General features: G+C 36.9%; 1 protein-coding gene across 1 annotated transcript in view; it reads right to left on the bottom strand.

Moving 5' to 3' along the window:
- The window catches only part of LOC145688305 (uncharacterized), a 1,380,532-nt gene that overhangs the window by 462,653 nt on the left and 893,518 nt on the right, over positions 1-24,361 (bottom strand). The window contains exon 5 of the mRNA XM_081762319.1: positions 83-202. Within this exon, the coding sequence (XP_081618445.1) occupies positions 83-202 (120 nt within the window). The remainder of the gene's footprint in view (positions 1-82; positions 203-24,361) is intronic.

The following is a 24,361-nucleotide window of genomic DNA, read 5'->3' on the forward strand; positions in this document are numbered from 1 at the left end:
CAACAAGATAAATTTGAAACGCATATACTTCCTTTCTGTTTTTTTTTCTGTTTTTTAGTCGTATGTAAATATGCTTACTCACCTTGTAGAGGAGCGTGGCGAGTGCTTGCCTTGCTGATCGTTAACGCCGCTACTAGGTTCAAGACTCCGATAGCGTTTTGAACCTTCGCGAACATTAGACCAATCTTCGCTTTCACGCGGCCTATAAAAGAGGGAAGAACATACATAAGCATACACCAATGTGGTCATTGTAAACAATAATATAAATACACTGTTGTTTGTGTACACTGCAACACAAATAAGAAGTTACGGGAATGTAGGTTAAGATTTACACATTAGCCTATGACGTAAGGGATGTTACAATTATAGCAGGAAGGCGTATGAGCTAGTCCAGCAACGCCCTCGGTACGCTGCAAGAGAGAAAGCGATTTACACAGCACTCAGGTGGTGGAATCTGGAGGATGGCTCATCGATGTTAAAGAGCGCAATAACAACAGAAGACAATGATTGAACGAGGCTGTATCGTCGACATCCAGGAGGCAGCTTCTACCTCGAAAATTGTGCTTGTAGTAAATATGTTGCCACGGCAATGACGGGTCTGTGGAAACAATAGAAAGATGAAAACTGTACACAACGACAAACGGGCAGTGAACCACACAATGTGACTCTAATATGGTCCATATGATTGTGGCGAACTATATAACTCTGATTACTGGATTAGCTCAATGATAGAGTGCAGTAACAACTATGGACCTGTCTGCATCTGGTTGGAAAGAGTGTGCTGAATTATAGAGCGGAGTGTGCATGGCTATGCGTTGACTTCATTATCCTAGAATAGCAAACGCCTCAGTGTACAATGAGCACGTGAACACCGTCGCTGGATTGTTATATGGCAGGTGGTCGTATTTTCGGATAAGTTCAGCTTCAGTCTGTCCTACATTAATGGATGAATACGCCTTATATGCTGTTGTGATAAGCGCAACATGTTATAACACTGCGGAACGCGAATGCAGCCAATCATTTGATGTAATAGAGTGCGGCGCCATTGGTTGAGTTGATTTTGAGTTTAACGTCCCGTTCAGCAGCGAGGCTATATGAGACGTGGACCTACTGATTGACGTGGACTTCGAACCACATGAGCTCCCGCCGGAAATAGAAGCCGGCTCTCCCACGCCAAAAGCACGTACGCTAACCGCTTAGCTATGGAATAGCTCTGCGGCACCATTGGGTACAACACACTATCTCGGCTCCTATGCACTGAGGAAACCTCACTAGTGTCCGTTAGATCACTTGAGTTTCAGAGTCTAACGTCACTTCTTTCCACCTGACAACTCAGCAATGCTGGACCACCTTCATTCAGACATATGCAAACCTTGTTTCAGAAACGAGATGTACAGCTTTCCCCTGGCATGCACGTTTGATATAAAACCCATCTTAAGTGTGTGACGTATGGTTGGTGGAGACTGTTCCTCATGGTTCTCGAGACAGTAATTTCGATGTTTTGTGGGTCTGCATACAAACAGTGTGAGAGGTGATATCTCAGGAAAATATCCAACACCTCTTCAATTCGATGGTATGGGGTATAGAGACTTTGATTGCACACAGGAAGTATTTAGGCCACACATTTTATAACATTATTATGTCGATAAGTTCTGAACTTGAAATACATTTTGTCTAATTATATAGTGAACGTGTGGTACAAAATTTAATTCCACTTACACGTTTCTTTCTACGCACACAAAATACAATACAATCATATAGTACGCACAAGGAATCATTAAACTTTTTTCACTACTTGGGAATGCAGTCCATTTAATATATCTATCTGAAACTCATTTCAGAGTATAAAAGATTCAGAACTGGATACTGGAAATAATTCTTACAATGTAACAAAGAAAAGTGTTATTTTTTCCATATATTGAACGTATTACACAAACTTGAGTCTCTTTTTTCTCACACAACTTTGGTAAATGAACTTAATTCAATGTCTCTGAATGTCCCATATAGGAATTAAAATGAAGCATGTTACTACATACTATATTCATAACTAACAGGATGGATTGCATGAATTTTGTGCGCGGTATCCCAGGTTCGAGCTGAAGTGTGGACAAAGCTAACACGCAGAAAGTGTGTGGGTACGTATTTTAACTAGAGAACTCCAGTATAGAAATCCAAAATTATTCTTATGGGAGTTAATTATCTATAAGACAATGAAATGTACGCCATGTGGCATAGCCAGGTTAAGTGGGAAGTAAGTTTTAAAACGTACACCTTACAAATGCTGTATCATTTAACTTGGGTATAGTTATGGAGTCTAAACATTTTATCCATTAAACTATTATTTTATTGAAAAAAATCTTCAAGAATATAACAATTATGATTATTGCCAATAGAAAATGTAATAATCCATCTTTGTGCTTTTATGTAGTAATCATTGTGGTAAGCATACAACATTTTGAATTTGTGCGAGGGATGGCAAGATCATGGACAATTGTTTACTTCTGTGCAAAACATATGCAATTTAAAATATCTTTCTCAACACTGATCGCCAAATAGGAAAACCACTATTTTGGATGGACTGTACAACGATGAACATGACCATTATTACATCATTTTTCATCTCCCTCTATGTACTGTTTATCATTACCGAAAATGCATATCGATTTCTTGTAAGAACAAAATATTCAGTTGCCTTTTAACAATCTACCTAACTATTGGGACAGATTGGTGAAGAAAAGAAAAAAATAACAAATGCCTCGTTTGATTTTCACAGCTTTAGCAGAGAGGGACATAATTCTGAAGCAGTTTTGTGGCATTTTTATATTGATTTCGTTCTGGAGACTGCAAACATTGACATGAAACACTTCCCAATTCTAAAATGGTTAAAGAAAAAACTGGGAAGTTGATTTTCTAATCCCTTTGAAAGATCGACTGTTTCAAAATTGTAGCTGATAACGTCTGAATCCTAAAGAGAAGAAGAAGGAAACAACTGCACACGTAACTTCTTTACGAAAGTTCTTTATTTACATTTGTAACTAGGCATGTTTTGATTCGAAAACTTTCAGTAAATGTTACTTAAATGAACTAAGTGTGTATCCATCTTTGTTACGGTATACAGACAAAGTCTCGTGGCCGAAACCTAGCCGCTTAATATCTTACAGTTCAAAATATGGCATGGCCAAAACCTTGCCGCCCAAAACCTCACGTGCCAAAATTTTGCTTTACCTAAACATTACGGGCAATATCTCAGCTGTTCAAAACCTCGTGGACTACAATTTCGCCTATTGGAAGCCTTGCGGGTCAAAATATTGCCTTGGCTAAACCACGCTGTTCCAAACCTTACAATAATAATACATATGCTATAAGAATTGATGTTGGTAAAACAAGAATAGGGAGAAGAACAATTAAGTAACATGAGAGAGATCTTACTCTAGACACTGGAAGAGTAAATAAAAATGACAGATTCAAAATAAATTTATATATCATTATAAAATTAAACCAAATTAGAGAAATTGTATCCACATATTTCGTTTCTATTAAATTATGTGACAAATTCGAACTGCAAATATATATATATATATATATATATATATATATATATATATATATATATATATATATATATAAAGGAAATGTTATATTCATGTACTTCTCGTCATTAAAAATGAAACACCAAGAAAGAGACGAAATAGCAGCACCAAAGTTAAAAGGCAGAGATCTGATGGTACAGGGAGCAAACAATTAAAATTACCACCATGTCTGACGCGTGATAACGTGGCGACAGCAAAGAGGAACTGTTAACGATCAGTAGCCTGCAGCTCTCTATGGGCAGTCAGAAAGGCTGTGACACTGCGAGGTATAGATGGATGGTCTCATAGATTATGGCAAGCCGCATACCTTCGACTCCATGCCACAGATCAACTCAAGCTGGCGGAGTTTGGTGCTGTCAGAGGCGTTGTGCAACCATCGACCAGATGTGTTCAATCTACGAGAGATCGGAATAACAAGCCAGGGAAGGAAGCAGCAGAACATATTGTTCAGTCAGAAAGTGTAGTACTATATATGAAACATAAAGGTGCCCATTATCCTGCTGAAATATAATCCCCGGCAGGACAGCCACTAAAGGGATCACAGTCGGATCCAATGCCTCGTCAATGTACTGTTGTCTGTTCAAATATCCGTCAATGCGCAGTATACACGAATAGACACGGAACCCAATGGCACCTCACACCTGAACACCTGGTGTCAGACAGACGTGGTGATTCATAATGCAAACGTCGCCTAATCTAGTGTCACAGTACGGATGCAGCCATCATGATGCATCAGACGGAAGCAAGATCGTTCTGAAAATAGGATGTCCCAACATTCGTCTTGACAAGTGCGACGTTTGTGATGCCATTATAGTCTTCCATATCCATGCTTTGCAGTCAGCACAAATTGCAGCAATGAGTGCTGTGAAATATACTTCATTCTACCAAGCAACGTAGAATTGCCTGTGGGACACTAGGAGGTGTACAACGGATTCCAATGCTAGTACAACTATGCAAGATGTAGCTTTCCGATCTACCAGAGCCATACACGAAAGCTGTCTTTCGTTGCGGCCCGTAGATGTGCTAGTTGGAATTGGCGTCTTACTTCGTGATACCTTCGTTGAGCCATAGAGATCATATGCACTGCATTCCATCCAATAGCGGTAGCATGGTCGTGGATAAACCACACTTGTCACATGCCACTATTCATCCGCGGCAAGAGGCAGAAACATGGTGGAAGAACTTCCACATTTGACGGCGAGACAAACATACACGACACACCGAGCTCCGTCTACAAATCAATTGCGACTGTCTGTTCGTCCTCAGTTTGCTGCCACTAGATGCCATACTGAACACCTCTGCTGCTTCACAGCGTTATAGTGCTAATCAATTGTTCATCTCTCCAAGCTCTAAATACACTGCCAATTCGGACTTCCTACAAGTCTCCTTGGGGTTGAATTTTAATGATGATCAGTATGTATATGTAGATAAATAGCTGCTAAGTTTTCTTCTCTTTTCAAAATAATGATTATATTCTATATCTTGTTCTACATTTATAATGGTTTTCAGTTCCCAAATGAACGTTGAAAATTATATTTCCTCTCCTATTATTGTAAATACCATATACATTATTTTTTATATATAGAGCATTCGGAAACAGTACCAAAATATTTTGGAAAGTAAATCCTCAAATTAAAACATTATAGACCAATATGGGTGCAAACGTAAGTAATTTCGCAGTTACATATTTTAAACCATCGGTCAGGACGATATAAAGAATGTCAACTCGAGAACGAAACACAGGTTCAATGTAAAGTAAAGCAACACAGTAGTTATCTTGGGCCTATATTTTATTAATGTTCCTATGAATGTAGATATGTGGTAGTTTTCTATTTTCGTCTAAAGGTTTTCGTTTCTAGAAGAGTTCATGGATTGTCTCCTATGTTTCAAGAGTCTCCCTGTCACTGCCCCTGTTTCATATCCACTGGCACAGCCAAAAGCAAATGTATCTTCCCCCTAATTCTTCTAATTCCATTACTTGGGGTCCAGGTAATTTGCATTTTGCAAAAGGACTGGGCATATGCAACCTAACTTTTCTCGGCACCAACAGCACTTGGTAGCACTGAGTCAGGTCTTTATGCAAGTAAAATTCTGAGTAGATGACACAAGAAACATTTCTCCACAGTGAGATGAATCTCTATGGTTCAGAGCATTCTTTCCAAGGAATACCATATATTAATCTCAATATTACTGTGTATGTAATGTATTATTTCATTATATACTGTATGTTTAAAGAAATAAAAACACTGACCACGCATGATCCAGAAAATGCTTGAAAGTAGGTATATATATCAAATTTAGAATAACGGCTTCTTGAAATAAGTTTGTAAATCATTGCCTGGACGGGATTTGAACCCGGGTCCACTGAATCGAAGGTCGATGCGCTAACAACTTACCTACAGCGTCAGTGCAGCTTCCGCAAAAAACTAATAGCTAGTTAAAATCGTTTCATGAAAGACCATACACAAGATATTAATGCTCGAATAAGGAGACGTTGTTTATGTAAGTATCACAATGACTTCCACGAGATTTTCTTGTTTAACTAAAAAATAAGTTATATGACCTCGCTCAATGAGGAAAATATCACGAAACGTTCTTCAAGTTGAGGCTACGTCACCGTTTTCAGCAATTCACTACTACAATTCTCACCTTAGCTTCTAATATCCAAAGAAGAAAAGAGGGCAGAAATTATTTTCACATTCTCTGAATTCTATCACCACGTGTAAAATAGAAAGTTCTATGTTTATCTTACATAACTACTAGTTCATTTTCTTCTCTTCGCATAACAATCTTTTTGAAAGTGTAAAAGCAGGTAGCCCCCATTGCAGCGACCCAGATTTGAATTCCGCCCTGGCAATTATTATTTTTATTTTATTGGAAGGTATTGTTTACGTAATTGATATTGTTATTATGTTATTCCTTTATTATTATTATTATTATTATTATTATTATTATTATTATTATTATTATTATTATTATTATTATTATTATTATTATTATTATTATTCGTACTGTGTGAAAAGAGTAACGTGTTTAGCAAACAATTCAAGAATACGACCCCTAAGGGTCATGCTTAGGGCCTAATATGAGTCATAAATGTGTCTGCAACGATATTGTTTCCGAGCAATTATTCCGAAAGTCTTCCACAATTACAATTATTGCTAGTAATAATAATATTTTCGTTCGCCATTTCCAACACATTCCATATATCTGTTCTATCAAAATTTGTAAATACGAACTATTCTTTTTTATATTGGTATGTATATTTTGTTAAAATATCAATATAACGCATACAAAATCCAAAGTCCTCAATTACATATTCCTGTTTTTTTTTATCCAAATGAAGCGTGTTGCTATTAATCGTGGTGAAGACAAATCTTACTTATTTTATGTTTAGGTATCCAAAGTTTCGATATTAATATTGTTCAGGAGCTGACACCTTCTTTCTCCCCTCTCGTATACTTTCGGACACTAATCCTCGAAATTATGTCTTATCCTTTCTTTTTCTTTTCCTATCAACTTCAGTATGCTTATTCACATTGCAATAGGACGTAATCTTGAGGTCTTAGATTTTTATGTAATAATAATAATAATAATAATAATAATAATAATAATAATAATAATAATAATAATAATAATAATAATAGTAATAATAATAATAATAATGGTATTAAAACTTTAAAAGTTGTCCTGAAATTAATCAAAACTTACAGATAAGTCGGGATTTAGGGAGGGTGTCTGGACCTGCAGGACACACCTCTACAACTAAGAAAATTTAAAACCAAAGCGCTCCACTAAAACTTCATGTAGAAAGTATTCTACTGTAGGTTTTCAGGAAAATAACTGTAATATAAATAACTGAATATCACTGAGCAGTAAGACATATAATAAACTAAATTTTAGGATGCAGAAGTAATTATAAAAGCTTTGCTACAAAAATACCTACACAAACCATAATAAATTCAATGAGCTCCGAAATACAAAGTAATAATATAGCGTAAAAGAGTCAGTCTACAAAGCAATTGTTACGTAAAGAATGGACATACACTATTTCGATAATCGAGATAAAACGAGATATGTTTACAATACTTTTCTTGTCGTCTCGATTTCCATCTCCAAAGCAACACGAAAATTTGAATTAGCCTTGTCCCGTCTTGAATGTAAAATGTTAACTCCCGTCTCAATTTTTTTTTTCAGAAATGACATGAGGAATTCCTCTTCTTGTGAGCAACACTAAACAAAACCGAAATATTCTTGCCAAATGTTACATTTGTGTTTGTAATGTTATGCCTTGAGTGACAATAAGCTCTTAAGTTTTAATCTTCTAAGAGATAATTATTATTATTACTATTTTTATTCCTGAAGAATTGATAGTTCAAGTACTGAAACATCTAAGTATTCAAATATCAGAAGAAAATAAAAGAAGTCTCATCGTCGACCAATCGCCATCAAAAATTCTAAAGTAAAAAAAAAGGCACTGGTCGTTCGTGGATCCAATTTGATTCGACTACCTTCAGATTACTGGTCAAACGCCTTGACTCGATTACTATGCAGCAATTGGTTTGTCTTCAGTTTGTTTATGAGTGTAATGCACGCGCCGTATTTCATTCAAAATAAAGGAGTTTTGTATTTTTTTTAAAAAAAAGTATGTAATGTTGATAATTTAGTGAATACATTGATATAATGCCCTCCGAGTCCTCAATTACATATTCCTGTTTTTTGTCAATCAATCTATTAACAAGCTGCTGTTTTGAGCGAACAGAAAAGGCTCTTTATTTAGGCCAGCTGGATGAAGTAACTCTTTAGATGAGTGATTAGCGTTTTAGTTGCGTAATTCGGCAATCCGCGTTCGATTCTCGCCTTCGCCCTTACAACTTTTTAAAATGTTTCATTTACAAGGCTGAGCTCCAGTTGGATGCTGCTTAATGAAAGATAATTTCCAGTGAAGAAATTCAGTGATGACCTAATCCTGATAATAAAAGAAGAAAAATGAATGGATAAAACGAGTTACAGAGTTAATTTTGTTAATGGTTCTATATTTGATATTAACCGTTAATATCGTACACTTTTAAATTGGTGTTTATTGGCACTATATTATCATCTTTTCTCCTTGTGTTCCAATGTGTAAATTTGCACAAATATAAACAAATCACCAACCCTCAGTTATATTTGCAACCCTCAGTTATATTTTAAAAAGTAATTTACCGAATAACGAAATCAGACAAGTTTTTAATTTGAAACAACATTACGTATCAATCAGTGCCGCCGGAACCTAGGAGGTTAGGCCTATTAAACACCCAAAATTTTCATTAGGAGCTGGATTCTTTCCCTGAATGATGAATTCATACTTTAATTGATTTGCAGTTAGGACTACTGTTAATACTTTTAAAACTCAGCGCAAGGCGTTGTGTTTACTTTAAAAAATAAACTAATACATATACCGCATAATCTATCCGTATATTATTTGATACGCATATATTTATAGTCATTTGAAGTAAGTTAACTTGTTTATATATAATATAATCCCTCATTTTAGTTAATATAAGATTATTTAAGTATCATCGGCTCCTCTGGTGTACGTGAATTTTTTTTCTTATACTGTACTGGGTAGTGTGAGTACAAGTATGCAAAGACTCGCTTTTGTCATTTCGACAGCCAGCGTTTTGCCTCACTCCTGCACAAAAACCTCTTTACGATTTTTTATTTTAACAGATGGGGAATGGGAGTGCGGTGGCTCAGTAGTAGAGCGTTCACCTCCGATGCTTGGGGTCGCAGGTTCGATCCCAGCTAGCGCCGTGTAGACTTTGTACTGGACAAACTCCTTGGGTTTTCTCGGAGTTCTCCTGTTTCCTCCCACTTTCTTCACTCCAGCATTTCATTCATTTCTCATCATCACCGGCTCCTTTAGCCTAACCGACATATTCTTGGGACGTAAAACTTATAGATTTCATTTAGTTTTTTTTTCAACAGGTAAGGCTAACTTCATGCTGCTGTTTTAGCTGCTCTACCAGGCGTAATTAATCTTGGAGCGGGCGTTAGTTGGGTTGCCTAACTCACGGATTTTGAACCTCAAGAATTTATGTGTCCCACTGTACAAGAAAAGCACGCGCTACTTTTAATATGTGGCGCAATATTGAATACGAAAGACTCATATAATATGTGTTATTTCTTATTTCTTATACTTTGTTGAGAGTTCGATAGAAAATTATTGATGATAATTGTTCCAGAATATTAAATCTATACTACTGATCAATCAGGAAGCTTTACTATTATTTCACACCTAATATATGCATTTGAAAAGGTAGCCGAAAATGAAATTATAGAAACAAAGACAAAAACTAAATATAACTTTAAACAACACAATATTATATATATTATCTAGTTACAGGAATGGCGGAACAAAATGTTGTTTGCTTTCAGTGTGTGTAAAACGTTGCTATTTCTATGTGCATCTGCTTCATGAAACTGATCTACCCAATCCACACGCTTGGAGAGGTATCCACAAGAGTCTCAATAGCATTAAAGAAAATGTGTTTGATTGCGTGAGAACAAGACATTTAGATGTTTCTAAAGAACAATGAATTGAAGTCCAAAGCAAAGAAATAAAAAAAAAAACGACAAGCAAGTGGACAAACTAGAAGATTCAATAAAGCAAGGAAGAAAAGTGAGCAAATAAATAAAACTAGTGAAAATATATCGTGTTTCCAAAACAAAAATTTACATATAATTCCTATGATATAATTGAGTGTATGATATACGTATGTGACCTAACAAAGTAACAGATAAATATCTATATAGCCTTGGAACATGTAGCACTTTCAGAAACTATTGCAAAGGATGAAAATTATTCTATTAAGCCGTACAAATACGTAAAAAGCTAATACGAAATCAATCCTCTATGCAAAATCAAATGAGAATGATAAATACTTCCTGGGATCCCATGCCGCAATGGTTTACGTCAACGCAATGAAAAATATGTGCTTTACTATGTGATAATAGTCATAACAGATGTAATTGAGTTCTGCGTTGCGTTATATTCGCAAATTTTGCCAAAAAAACTCTAACAGCAAGAAAAAGTGGTGGTCTGTGTGGCTATGCGCACTGTGCAAGGAAACGACGTTCTGACATTTAAGATATAAGTTAATATCTGCTGTTCGCAAGGGGTCATTTTGACACAAATTATAGGACATTTTTATAAAAGGAAGTTTTGGAACGGGTAATTGTGGACACTTGTTATATGATTAGAAAATTCTTTCTAGAAGGACTTTTATATAATACTTACTAGAGATAGATTAGATATAGAGAAATAGATGTATAATCCCTGCTAGAAATATAGTACTTGCTAGTAATAGATTACAGACTAATAAGGGAAGGTCACGATGTCACTCAGAGATAATTGCACAAAATTTGGTGTAGGAATAGGTAATGGGAATAGTAAAGAACGTGTGGAAGCATTCGTTTCGCAGGCATTCGGAATCAGAAATAATGGGCTCTTCAGTTCTAAAGAAGTATTGCCTGTATATCAGATATTGATGGGACGGAGCCTTTCCTCGCTCTTGCGGCCAATGCAGAAGAGGTTAAATAAAATAGAATGAAAACATAAAAGATGAGCTGAACAGAAATGCGCCAATATCCGTTCTTAGTCCCACCCGGCGAATACCGGGATACTAAATCTACCAACTGCCCTGCCGTTGCCGTTACCAATTGGGTATGCATCAGTTATTACCTTAATGAAATTATATTTTTTTTTCAAAAAAATAAAGAAAATATATACAGAAACTAATCATGGGAGTTTTCCAGGGAAGCGTTCGAAATGAAGTTCCTGTATTTCTTCACACTATAAGATGATGTCAGTGCGCAAGTATTAAATGTTTGAAGACACCAATATTAACTGATTTCTTTTGTACTGGTTTTTGATATCTACGACGTGGTATCCACCAAAATTAAAGTATTGTGTGTTTGTGAGGTGAATTTAAAAAAGGTATATTTCGTCACTAGTAATGTGTTGATTGTGTCGATCGTGTTGAAAGCTACAATTGTCATTACCGAATTTCTCTTCAACAGTGGGAAGCAAGAATATGCTTAAAACATCAATGTAGGTCTGCGCTGTAAGAGTGCCACGCAAAAGAACGAGGAGGGCAAACCCCTCCCAGAAAAACACGACCACAAAACAACACTACCAACTCCAAATTTGACTGTTGGTGCTACACACGCTTACAGATGACGTTCACCGGGCTTTCGCCATACCCACACCCTGCTATCGGATCGCCACATTGTGTACCGTGATTTGTCACTCCACACAATGTTTTTCCACTGTCCAATCCTCTAATGTTTACGCTCCTTACAGCAAGCGATGCGTCGTTTGGCATTTATCTGCGTGATGTGTGGCTTATGAGCAGCCGCTCGACCATGAAATCCAAGTTTTCTCACCTCACCTTTAACTGTCATTGTACTTGGAGTGGATCCTGATGCAGTTTGGAATTCCTGTGTGATGGTCTGGATAGATGTCTGCCTATTACGCTTTACGACACTCTTCAACCATCGACATTCTCTGTTATTCAAAAGACGAGGTCGGCCTGCACGCTTTTGTGCTGTACGTCTCCCTTCACGTTCCTACTTTACTATCACATCAGACGCACTGGACTTAGGGATGTTTAGGAGTGTGAAAATCTCGCGTACAGACTTCTGACACAAGTGACACCAAATCACCAGACCACTTTCGAAGTCCGTGAGTTCCGCGGAGCGCCCCATTCTGCTTTCTAACGATGTCTAATGACTACCGAGGTCCCTGATAATGAGTACCTGGCAGTAGGTGGCAGCACAATACACCTAATATGTAAAACGTATGTTTCGGGGGTGTCCGGATATTTTTGATCACATATTGTATATGATTCTGTCTGGACTCCGAGGCTTCCTCGGATTGCAACAGAAAACAAAAAAAAATATTAGCTTTTACCAGTTACAACATTAAAAGCACTTAATGTTGAAAATCTTTTAAGTTAGGACAGTAAAATTACAATACTTCAGGTGAGAGACTATTAAATTAAAGAAAGAAAGAAAAAGAGAAAGAAAAGGTGAAATTTTCTGTTTTCAAAAAGAAAAAAAATAAAAACGAGCGATTTATTTGATTGATTGGAATTTAACCCCCATTTTTAGCTCTGAAGCTTTGAAACGGGACATGCTGTTTCAAGTGGGATCCGATCCTCTACCCGGGTTTCATCTGAGGCAATTATCCTTACTAGTATTTGAACGCAGTACCACGCACGCAGAAGGATGTGCGTAAGGAACCTGGTCACAAAGGAGATTACGAAATATAGTATGAATAATATATTTAACTTTTAAACTGATAATATCAAAAGGTTTGAATACGCCCATAAATTAACTTCTCAACCTGAACAATCTAAATTTGGATAACTATAAAAGTTGCGAACCCAAGGATCCAAAATACCATTAGCAAGCATTTTAAAATTTCAGTAATTTCAGTTGATGTCTTAAAAGCTGTTGAGCAACCATTCTATAGGTATGGTAATGAAATTTCAGAGCTTTTTAGTTAAATAAACTTTCACGATAATGTTTAACTCCATTGCACTAACTTCAATATTATTTTTTTCTAAACTAAAAACCTCAGATCCTTTATCTTATTGAATAATTAAGTTTTAAGGAAGATAAGGAGGTTTTTTCATTCATTTCTGTTATTCATATTATACCTCTCTATCACTTATGTTTTATCATTGCTCCTACTTGTTTGATCCTACTTCTTCTGCTCCTCGTTTCCCTGACTGCCGTACATGACAACATTTATCAGAGACGTACTGTGTCCAAAAATTACCCAAACAGCAACTTAGTCAAGATATTTTCTGCTTTCCAGTGTTTATATTTGATACAGGAGAAGCATTTAGTCAGAATAGATGAGGCAATTTCCCCCCTCTGAAATTGAGAATCAGATGCATTTTAATAAATTGTATACTAATATAAAAAACGCGGAATTCTTTATGTCAATGAATATGTTGTTCCCGTGGCAAAATCTGAAATGACACTACTTAAGTAGAGCCTGGGACAATATTCCTCACTCATAAATATTCATAAGTGTCGATAATTTTGACTTGTAAGTGTTCTTAATGCTATGTTGTAATTATATTCATGGGCAACCGACAGTTTGAATAATTGATACTCCTTCCTCCGCATATTAATGACCTTGTAAATGATACGTCACGTATAATAAATGCTTTCCGCTTGAAGAAACGCTAATGTGACGGGCAGGATATAAAAAGTTATTTCGAATTGAAATATGCAGATCACATGCGTATAACAAGGTAATATATTGTTTGTTCATTTATATGCATGGCATGTAACATAGCAGCGGATGTTGGTTGTTGTGGAAAATTCTGAAATTTTGGTCGTTGGAATGGATGAAAAAAATAGTCTGGAAGTTTCCAGATTTTCTCAAGGTTATTATTCTTGGAATATGGGCAAGAATAGTCTCGAAGTTTCCAGTTGGCTCTCAAGGTTATTGGACGTATATAAATACCGTTTCATCTGCATGATTCGTACAACGTACAAGAGATAAGAAGCGCAAGTATAGCGTTGGAAGAAGAAAATTGACACGCACAAGGAACTGGAAGAGAAAATTGTTGTTAGGTACTAACTTTGTAGTATTCCCATTCTTGTTTTATACTTGTTCATTTTATATGGGAAGGAGCATTGGAAATGAAATACATGCAAAACATATTGTAATTGTTGGAAGTATAAAAGAAGTGTTTGTTTTAATTGGGAATTGATTGCGGATTTTTTGGTACTGAAAACCATATGACTCGGTGTACTTTTATGGAATAAACATGAACTAATATATAGTATAATATAATGTGAAAGGTACAGGGAATCAACATTCGTCATTGCACCGGGACTCGAACTAGGCTACATCCATTTATATACCTACGATAGAAGCTTCTACGCATGTGTAAAACACATATTTAATTACATTTAATAAAGTGTCCTATGCATTCTCCGTCTTATATTACAAATCAAATATAATTTTATTCGAATTTCCTGTTTAATCACATGTTTCAATGTGATACAAAATAAATCTTTTCCAAGAAACAATTCGTTAATATAATATCGCCACGAATGTTCTACTATTTTCCAAATATACTCCATGAACTTATATTCCATTAAAATAAAATACATAAATAGCAAAATATAAAAACATATATTTGTTTATTATTGTTATTAGCAATATCTTCTACACATAATGTACAAACTCTAATTGAGAATAAAAAATCTTTTATTCACACTAAACTTACTTTTAACCTACTTTCGTACATTCTTCTTGTCCATTTTTACACCATAGCAGTAAATTTCCCAAAGTCTTGCTCTAGTAAAATTTCAACCGGCGTCGGCCTATATTCAAAGTCATACACAAGATCTCGGAAATGTTCAATAAAGTTCCATGTAATCAAAAACAAATGTACATGCTTTTTTCTATAAATTGATAGTAATTCTTTACGAATCTCAACTTTTGTTACAACATCTATAGCTTTCCGTTCAAGCGATTCCGTATCCAACGTCAATCATGCTTTAACTGTCCACCTTCCAAAAACCCGCATGCAATACAAATGCAAATACACTCTTTTATGGAATCCAATGATGTACGTTCTACAGAACACTCACATAGTAACTTCAATTTTTTTTCCAACTCCCAATTCTGCACCGGGGAACTATTCACTGTTGGTAAAGGTGTACGGGGATATTCTTCTATATCGTAATCAACATCAAGTGACGGAATAACTTCTGTTTCCACTGGTTGAGCTTGCAGACTCACAACCGGTGGGAATGTCCCCGATAAAGACGCTAATACATCCACATTGGCCGGGCACCTTCTTTTTCCAATGGGGGGATTGCGGAGTCACTTCCAGAAATGTTAAAAACACTGTCCCCTGTAAAGATGACGACTCTCTAAAATCACATTCACCTCTTGTACTAAGATCAAAAGGTTTCAGTGAATCCATGTTTTAAAACCAATTTGTAACTCCTTTATCCTAAAAATACCGCTATATTTCAACAGCAAACAATTCACGAAAATAAGCTTTATTCTCCAGTGTTCTACTATTTTTTAATTTTCTTCACCACCTAGAAAGAACAATAAACAAATTGAGAATTAGTTACTTGCTCTATTACGATTTCCAATTACAAAATATAAGTACAAAGTGTCCCTTTCAACTTTTTGCTTTAATCACTACTACATTTCATCCTGGGCAATATATTCAAACAATCTCGGGTCTATTTTTATTGCATTATTTTTCGACATGAAAAACCCTTAAGTTCGATCTGCATTAACGTTAAAAGTTATGTCTGCATATAACCTCATTCTTACACTAGCGTTTATGAAACGGAACACAGAAGATTACAATAATAATAATATTTAGCGAATGTTAGTTTTTCTCTTTTTAGTTAATTATACAGTTGAAATCCATGTCTTCTGTCGCTCTCTGCTTTTTCTCGCTTCTATTACTTTCTATTTGCTTCAACACCTAAAGCAGAAAAAATCAAAACTGCAATTAGTTACCGTATTACGACTTTTCAAATTACAAAAACATAAACATAATACTAAAAGTAACACCAACGTTCCCAACCATATTGGCTTTGCATGTGAGAGAGCCATGGTTCGATTTCCGGTGCGAATTCTGCTAACTACCTATCCAATATAAGTTTGTTCTTACACAGTAAAATTTATAACATTTATAAGTGAAAAGTCCACAGTGCAAGGAAAAGGTTTAGCGTACGGTTTTCCACGTGTGGAAATCTTGGTTCTAGTCCCGGCAGTGTCGTGGCTTCATATCCAATATAACTTCCTTCTTAACATATACTTTGTAAATGCCAGTTATACGTCTTACACAATTCATAGCTACTTATAAGTAACAACATCTGCTAAGCAAAAGATTTATCGTAGTTTTCCACGTGAGAGAGCCCTGCTTCGATTCCCGGCGGGGATTCTGCTGACTCTCTGTCCCACATAAGTTTGTTCTCACACAGTAAAATTTATACCATTTATAACTGAAGAGTCCACAGTGCAAGCAAATAAAGGATTAGTGTACGATTCTCTAGGTGGAAAACTCCTGCTTCGATTCTAGGCAGTGTCATTGTCCCTATGCAATATAACTTTCTTCTCAACATATACTTTATAAATACCTGTTATACGTCTTACACAACTCATAGCTGCCTATAAGTAACAAAGTCTAATAAGCAAAATGTGTATTGTGCGGTTTCCACGTTGGAGAGCCCTGGTTCGATTCCCGGCGCGGATTCTGCTGACTTCCTGTTCAATATAGAATGGTTCTTATCATATAATTTATATATACCTGTTATGTCTTAAACAATTCATAGCTATAAATAACAAATTCGCACTGCAAGCAAGAAGAAAGGGTATGGTTTTTCACGTGGAAGAATCCTTGTTCGAATCCCGGTGCAATGACGAATGCTGATTCCTTCTACCCTACATATTACATAACGCTATACCTTAGTTAATTTATAATTCCATGAAAGTACACAGAGTCATATGGTTTTCAATACCGGAAAATCCGCAATCAATCCCCATTAAGGAAACACTTCTTTTCCCTTATTATCTCGACAATCACAATATGTTTTACATGTATTTCATTCAGTGTATGTCAATTTTCTCCTCCCAATACCATGCTTGCGCTTCTTATCTATTATACGTTGTACGAATCATGTAAATGAATCGGTATTTATATAAGTCTAATAACCTTGAAAGACAACTGGAAACCTCCAGACTATTCTTTCACCCATTCCAACGACCATAATTCCAGAATATTCTCCAGCGACCAACATCCGCTGCCGTGTTACATGTCATGCATATATATGAAAGAAACAATATATTACCTTGTTATACTTGTGTGATCTGCATATTTCAATTCTAAGGGTCCTTTTATATCCTGCTTGTCACATTAGCATTTCTTCAAGAGGAAAATATTTATTGTACGTGACGTGTCATTTACAAGATCATTAATATGCGGAGGAAGGTGTATTATTTATTTAAACTGTCTACCGGCCGTGAATATAATTACAACATATCATTAAGAACACTTACAAAATCAAAATTATCGCCACTTATGAATATTTATGAGTGAGAACTATTGTCACAGACTCTATTTACTTATAATAGGCTATTATTAACTAGTAAAGTGATTTGGTACCAATATTTTATCAAAATTATTAATAAACACTTCTGTTTCCTTTCTCCGAAGTTCAATATCGGAAACTGTATCTTCATATGCTTGTTAAAAACAGTTTCTAAGAGATTTCACAGTATTTTGCATATTTTAATATTTCTTCTGCACTAAGCAATATCTAATGAAGAACAGTAGGACTGTAAAAGAATCATCAGTTGGCGAAGATGTACTGTAAAAGGCTCAGTAAGTGAGCAAAACTCAACGTTGTCTAAGTTCGATAAATGTCCTTAAACAATAGAATTTCAATGTCCTTAAACAATGGAGTTTCATGTTCCACTTCTGATTGATATTTTAACATGGTAAGAACATCTTGGCAAAACTCTCATTTTATTTCATAAATAGTTTTAACACTCGTGATGAGTAATTCTATCTTGTTTAGCAAACATTTAATAGCCGACCGTAATTCATTAAGTAATTTTGTGCTCTTTGCTCATTTGTAGATAAGCACTGCAATCCTACTAAAAATAGTAACGTATGGCAAGACAGCCCCCCCACTTTAGAAAATTGAAACAATGATTAGGTCATTCGTTTGTACTACGTTTGTACCGTTTGTACCGAAAATATTTTCGTTTGTACCATTTTCCTTACAGGGTTACTTGAGAGGTCGACTGGGGGGGCTATCTTGGCGCCAAGATAGCCCCCCCGTATCACAGCACAAAAAATTGGAATACACCATTCGAAAGCAAATCGTTTGTACCGTTTGTACCGAAAAAAGTTTTGTTTGTACCCTGATAGTTTTCGAGAAACAGGGGATGATATTTGGGGGGGCTATCTTGGCGCCAAGATAGCCCCCCCGTATCACAGCACAAAAAATTGGAATACACCATTCGAAAGCAAATCGTTTGTACCATTTGTACCGAAAAAAGTTTTGTTTGTACCCTGATAGTATTCGAGAAACAGGGGATGACATTTGGGGGGACTATCTTGGCGCCAAGATAGCCCCCCGGTATCACAGCACAAAAATTTGGAATACACCATTCGAAAGCAAATCGTTTGTTCCGTTTGTACCGAAAAAAGTTTTGTTTGTACCCTGATAGTTTTCGAGAAACAGGGGATGATATTTGGGGAGGCTATCTTGGCGCCAAGATAGCCCCCCGGTATCACAGTACAAAACTTTGGAATACACCATTCGAAAGCAAATCGTTTGTACCGTTTGTACCGAAAAAAGTTTTGTTTGTAGCCTGATAGTTTTCGAGAAACAGGGGATGACATTTGGGGGGGCTATCTTGGCGCAAAGATAGCCCCCCCGTATCACAGCACAAAAATTTGGAATACACCATTCGAAAGCAAATCGTTTGTACCGTTTGTACCGAAAAAAGTTTTGTTTGTACCCTGATAGTTTTCGAGAAACAGGGGATGACATTTGGGGGGCTATCTTGGCGCCAAGATAGCCCCCCCGTATCACAGCACAAAAATTTGAAATACACCATTTTAAAGCAAATCGTTTGTACCGTTTGTACCGAAGAAAGTTTTGTTTGTACCCTGATAGTTTTCGAGAAACAGGGGATGATGTTTTGGGCGGGGGGCTATCTTGGCGCCAAGATAGCCCCCCCGTATCACAGCACAAAAAATTGGAATACACTATTCGAAAGCAAATCGTTTGTACCGTTTGTACCGAAAAAAAAGTTTTGTTTGTACTCAGACAGTTTTCGAGAAACAGGGGATGATATGTTGGAGCGGGAGGCTATCTTGGCGCCAAGATAGCCCCCCAGGTATCACAGCACAAAAAATTGAAATGCACCATTCGAAAGGTAATCGTTTGTACCGTTTGTACCGAAAAAAGTTTTGTTTGTACCCTGATAGTTTTCGAGAAACAGGGGATGACATTTGGGGGGGCTATCTTGGCGCCAAGATAGCCCACCGGTATCACAGCACAAAAATTTGGAATACACCATTCGAAAGGAAATCGTTTGTACCGTTTGTACCGAAAAAAGTTTTGTTTGTACCCTGATAGTTTTCGAGAAACAGGGGATGATATTTTGGGCGGGGGGCTATCTTGGCGCCAAGATAGCCCCCCCGTATCACAGCACAAAAATTTGAAATACACCATTTTAAAGCAAATCGTTTGTACCGTTTGTACCCTGATAGTTTTCGAGAAACAGGGGATGATATTTTGGGCGGGGGGCTATCTTGGCGCCAAGATAGCCCCCCCGTATCACAGCACAAAAAATTGGAATACACCATTCGAAATCAAATCGTTTGTACCGTTTGTACCGAAAAAAAGTTTTGTTTGTACCCAGACAGTTTTCGAGAAACAGGGGATGATATGTTGGAGCGGGAGGCTATCTTGGCTCCAAGATAGCCCCCCAGGTATCACAGCACAAAAAATTGAAATGCACCATTCGAAAGCTAATCGTTTGTACCGTTTGTACCGAAAAAAGTTTTGTTTGTACCCTGATAGTTTTCGAGAAACAGGGGATGAAATTTGGGGGCTATCTTGTACGCAAGATAGGCCCCATAATGTGTACTTTTTCCATGTCCATTAGTAAGTATTGTATGTTTATCCATTTGAATTGATGTGTATTTAGAATTCTGGTTGTGCCTAAAAAATAAAAAAAATGAATTTTTCAGTAATAACTCAACGTTAGAATTGAATCGGCGAGTGGGAAAACAGTGTGAGTCCAAAATAAACCATTTTGAAGTAAAGGCAAAAATAACACTAAAGATGGAGAACTACAAGTTGTAATGAAGAGCAGTGCAATTTGCAAGACCTTGCACGTTATAACAGAATGCTATAATGTCGACTGTACATTTGTGGCATTAACAAAAGAAAGTTATTTTTTCAAATATCTCAAAATGCGTTTTCTGAACTAGTAGTGATTTTCCACTCACCGATTCAATTAAATTTTCTCTATTTCTGCCCTTTTCCTTAAGTAAATACGTATTATTCAGCAATGGCCTATTCGCTTTCGTCTATTGTCCATGAAAGCGGCAAACTTCTCGAGCCGTTAATGTGACAGATATAAACAGCTAATTTTTTCAGTTGGTGTAAAGCTGAAACGTGAAAGGACGCAGTTAGGTGAGCAAACATTTCATCTTTTAGTTTTCTTTGTTTAAGTTTATTTCTGTAAATCCAGTATCTTTCTGAATTTCTACACACTTTGTTGTTATTTTTACGGTATTTATTTGCGGAAAAGGGCACAAATAGACAAAATTTAATTGTATCGTTGAGCGGAAAAATACTACTAGTCCACAAAACGCATTTTGAGATATTTGAAGAAAGAACTTTCGTTTGTTAATGCCACAAATGTACAATCGACATTATAGCATTCTGCTATAACGTGCGAGGTCTTCCAAATTGTACTGCTCTTCATTACAACTTGTAGTTCTACATCTTTCGTGTTATTTTCCCCTTTAACTTTGAGTTATTTTATTGAGTTATGGCTTATTTTGAACTCACACTGTTTTCATACTCGCCGATTCAATTTTAACGTTGCGTTATTCCCAACAAGTCCTTTTTTTTTATTTGGATATGTACAACAAGAATTCTAAATACACATAAATTCACATGATTAGACACATAATACTTATTAATGGGCATGGAAAAAGTACATATTAGGGGGCCTATCTTGGCGCCAAGATAGCCCCCCCAAATATCATTCCCTGTTTCTCGAAAACTATCAGGGTACAAACAAAACTTTTTTCGGTACAAACGGTACAAACGATTTGCTTTCGAATGGTGTATTCCAATTTTTTGTGCTGTGATACGGGTGGGCTATCTTGGCGCCAAGATAGCCCCCCCAAATATCATCCCCTGTTTCTCGAAAACTATCAGGGTACAAACAAAACTTTTTTCGGTACAAACGGTACAAACGATTTCTTTTCGAATGGTGTATTCCATTTTTTTGTGCTGTGATACGGGGGGGCTATCTTGGCGCCAAGATAGCCCCCCCAAATATCATCCCCTGTTTCTCGAAAACTATCAGGGTACAAACAAAACTTTTTTCGGTACAAACGGTACAAACGATTTGCTTTCGAATGGTGTATTCCAATTTTTTGTGCTGTGATACGGGGGTGGGTATCTTGGCGCCAAGATAACCCCCAAATATCATTCCCTGTTTCTCGAAAACTATCAGGGTACAAACAAAACTTTTTTCGGTACAAACGGTACAAACGATTAGCTTTCGAATGGTGTATTCCAATTTATTGTCCTGTGATACGGGGGGGCTATCTTGGCGCCAAGATAGGCCCCCGCCCAAAATATCATCCCCTGTTTCTCGAAAACTATCAGGGTACAAACAAAACTTTTTTCGGTACAAACGGTACAAGCGATTTGCTTTCGAATGGTGTATTCCAAATTTTTGTGCTGTGATACGAAGGGGGGGGCTATCTTGGCGCCAAGATAGCCCCCCAAATGTCATCCCCTGTTTCTCGAAAACTATCAGGGTACAAACAAAACTTTTTTTCGGTACAAACGGTACAAACGATTTGCTTTCGAATTGTGTATTCCAATTTTTTGTGCTGTGATACGGGGGGGCTATCTTGGCGCCAAGATAGCCCCCCCAAATATCATTCCCTGTTTCTCGAAAAGTATCAGGGTACAAACAAAACTTTTTTCGGTACAAACGGTACAAACGATTTGCTTTCGAATGGTGTATTCCAATTTTTTGTGCTGTGATACGGGGGGGCTATCTTGGCGCCAAGATAGCCCCCCCAGTTGACCTCTCAAGTAACCCTATAAGGAAAATGGTACAAACGAAAATATTTTCGGTACAAACGGTACAAACGTAGTACAAACGAATGACCTAGTCATTGTTTCAATTTTCTAAAGTGGGGGGGGAGCTATCTTGCCATACGTAAATAGTAAGCTCCTATACGTTACCGTATCCTTTAAGGTACAGTAGGAGCAGGCCGGTAGCCAGCCCAAAAATTTAGGGTGCGGTGGCGGCTGAAGTTAGAGGGGCTCGATGCAACCATATTATAGTTCATCACCATATTATAGTTCATTTGCAAGTCTTCCGTGAATATTTTAGGGGGCCAGCCAAAATTTAGGGGGCCGGCCCCCTAGACCCCCCTGGTTACGGGCCTTAGTAGGAGGGCACCCAGATTTTTTCCTTGGGAGAGGTCTATAATACTCCAAAACCCTAGTCTATGTAGTAGTGGACTTGTATTAATCTACACTCAAAAATACAAGTATTTGTGGAGTGCCGCCGCCTGTATATACATATACATGAAGATATGAGGAGTAAGATCAATTTTTAATATTACATCAATCATTTCTTTGCTAAACAAGTGTAATCTTATAAAGAAACTGAACAAATGTATGTCGAGTTAGGAAGTTTCTTTTTATGAAGGAAAGGGTCTGGGCTCACAAGGGACGTATGCAAAACGTGACAGATAGATATTTATGAAAATTGATACTTTGACTTATTGTGGATCGCTAACCATCGTGGTGATACCAAACGATGCGGAAATGCCTTGTTTACCCGCTACGTATAATCCATATATTAAGCGGTGACCGGGTGAGACTGTGCCAAATTATATCCAAAAAAACGCCGGCAAAAGCAGAAAATAAAAAAAAATATACAGGTAAGCTGATATATACGGGAGGGGGACACGTGACCAACATTAGGGCAGTAGTGTCAAACAAGCAGTGCTGCCATCCCAACACAAACTTACAGGTTTTCAAATAGAACGCACACCATTTTATGTCATTAAAACAATTGGCACAAAACATGAAATAAAATAAGCAAAAGTTGGGTTATCAGTGTTGTAAAATGAGGGAGATATGAGGCTCTAAATTAGAGGAATTATGGAGTCCGTACAGAGAAACGAACAAATGTACAACAGCAAAACTACAGGAGGAAGAAATGCACAGTAGGGAGTAAACTATTGCATGCAGAGCATCCAGTGACTAACGGGTTTGATACAGGATTCAACCGAGGAAGGGTACGTGTTAGCCGTAGAAAGAAAAATTCAAATGTGGCATAATGCGGAAGTGTGAACAGCAAGTCTTCCTGAAGCGCAGTAATTCCAATGGTGTTTGTGTGGAATCGATATCTTGAACCGTTAACGAGAGCTATAAAACGAACTATCCTCGGGTTTCAACACTGCATAAAATCCTGCCTGCCTTCCGAACCACAGAAACGACGGCATAACGCCTGGAAATATTTCAGAAAAACTGTTGCACGAAAGGTAACAAGTCTGTAACAAGAAAGTACATCAAAATCAATTCAGAAAGATTAATGACCTGTGATACGTGTCAGTCGCGGGTACAGGAAACGTTAGTATGTGAGACGAAAGTGAAGAAAAGAAACACTGCATTCAGGTTATCAGTAATATACGGGCGCAAAATATTTAACATAATACGACAATACATACAACAGAAAAGCCATAGATAGTACCGAAAATAGTACATTTCTCACCCTAGCCGCACACTCGATATGACTCGATCAATCCTGTTAGTCACTGGATGCTGTGTATGCCGTAGTTTACTCCCTACTGTACGTTTGTTCCTTCTGCAGTCTTGTTGTTGTCTGTATGGACCCTATAGTTTCTCAACTTTAGAGCCTCATATTTCCCTTA

The sequence above is a fragment of the Thermobia domestica genome, chromosome 6, assembly GCF_964235325.1.
Source record: "Thermobia domestica chromosome 6, izTheDome1.hap1.1, whole genome shotgun sequence".
Classification (NCBI taxonomy): domain Eukaryota; kingdom Metazoa; phylum Arthropoda; class Insecta; order Zygentoma; family Lepismatidae; genus Thermobia; species Thermobia domestica.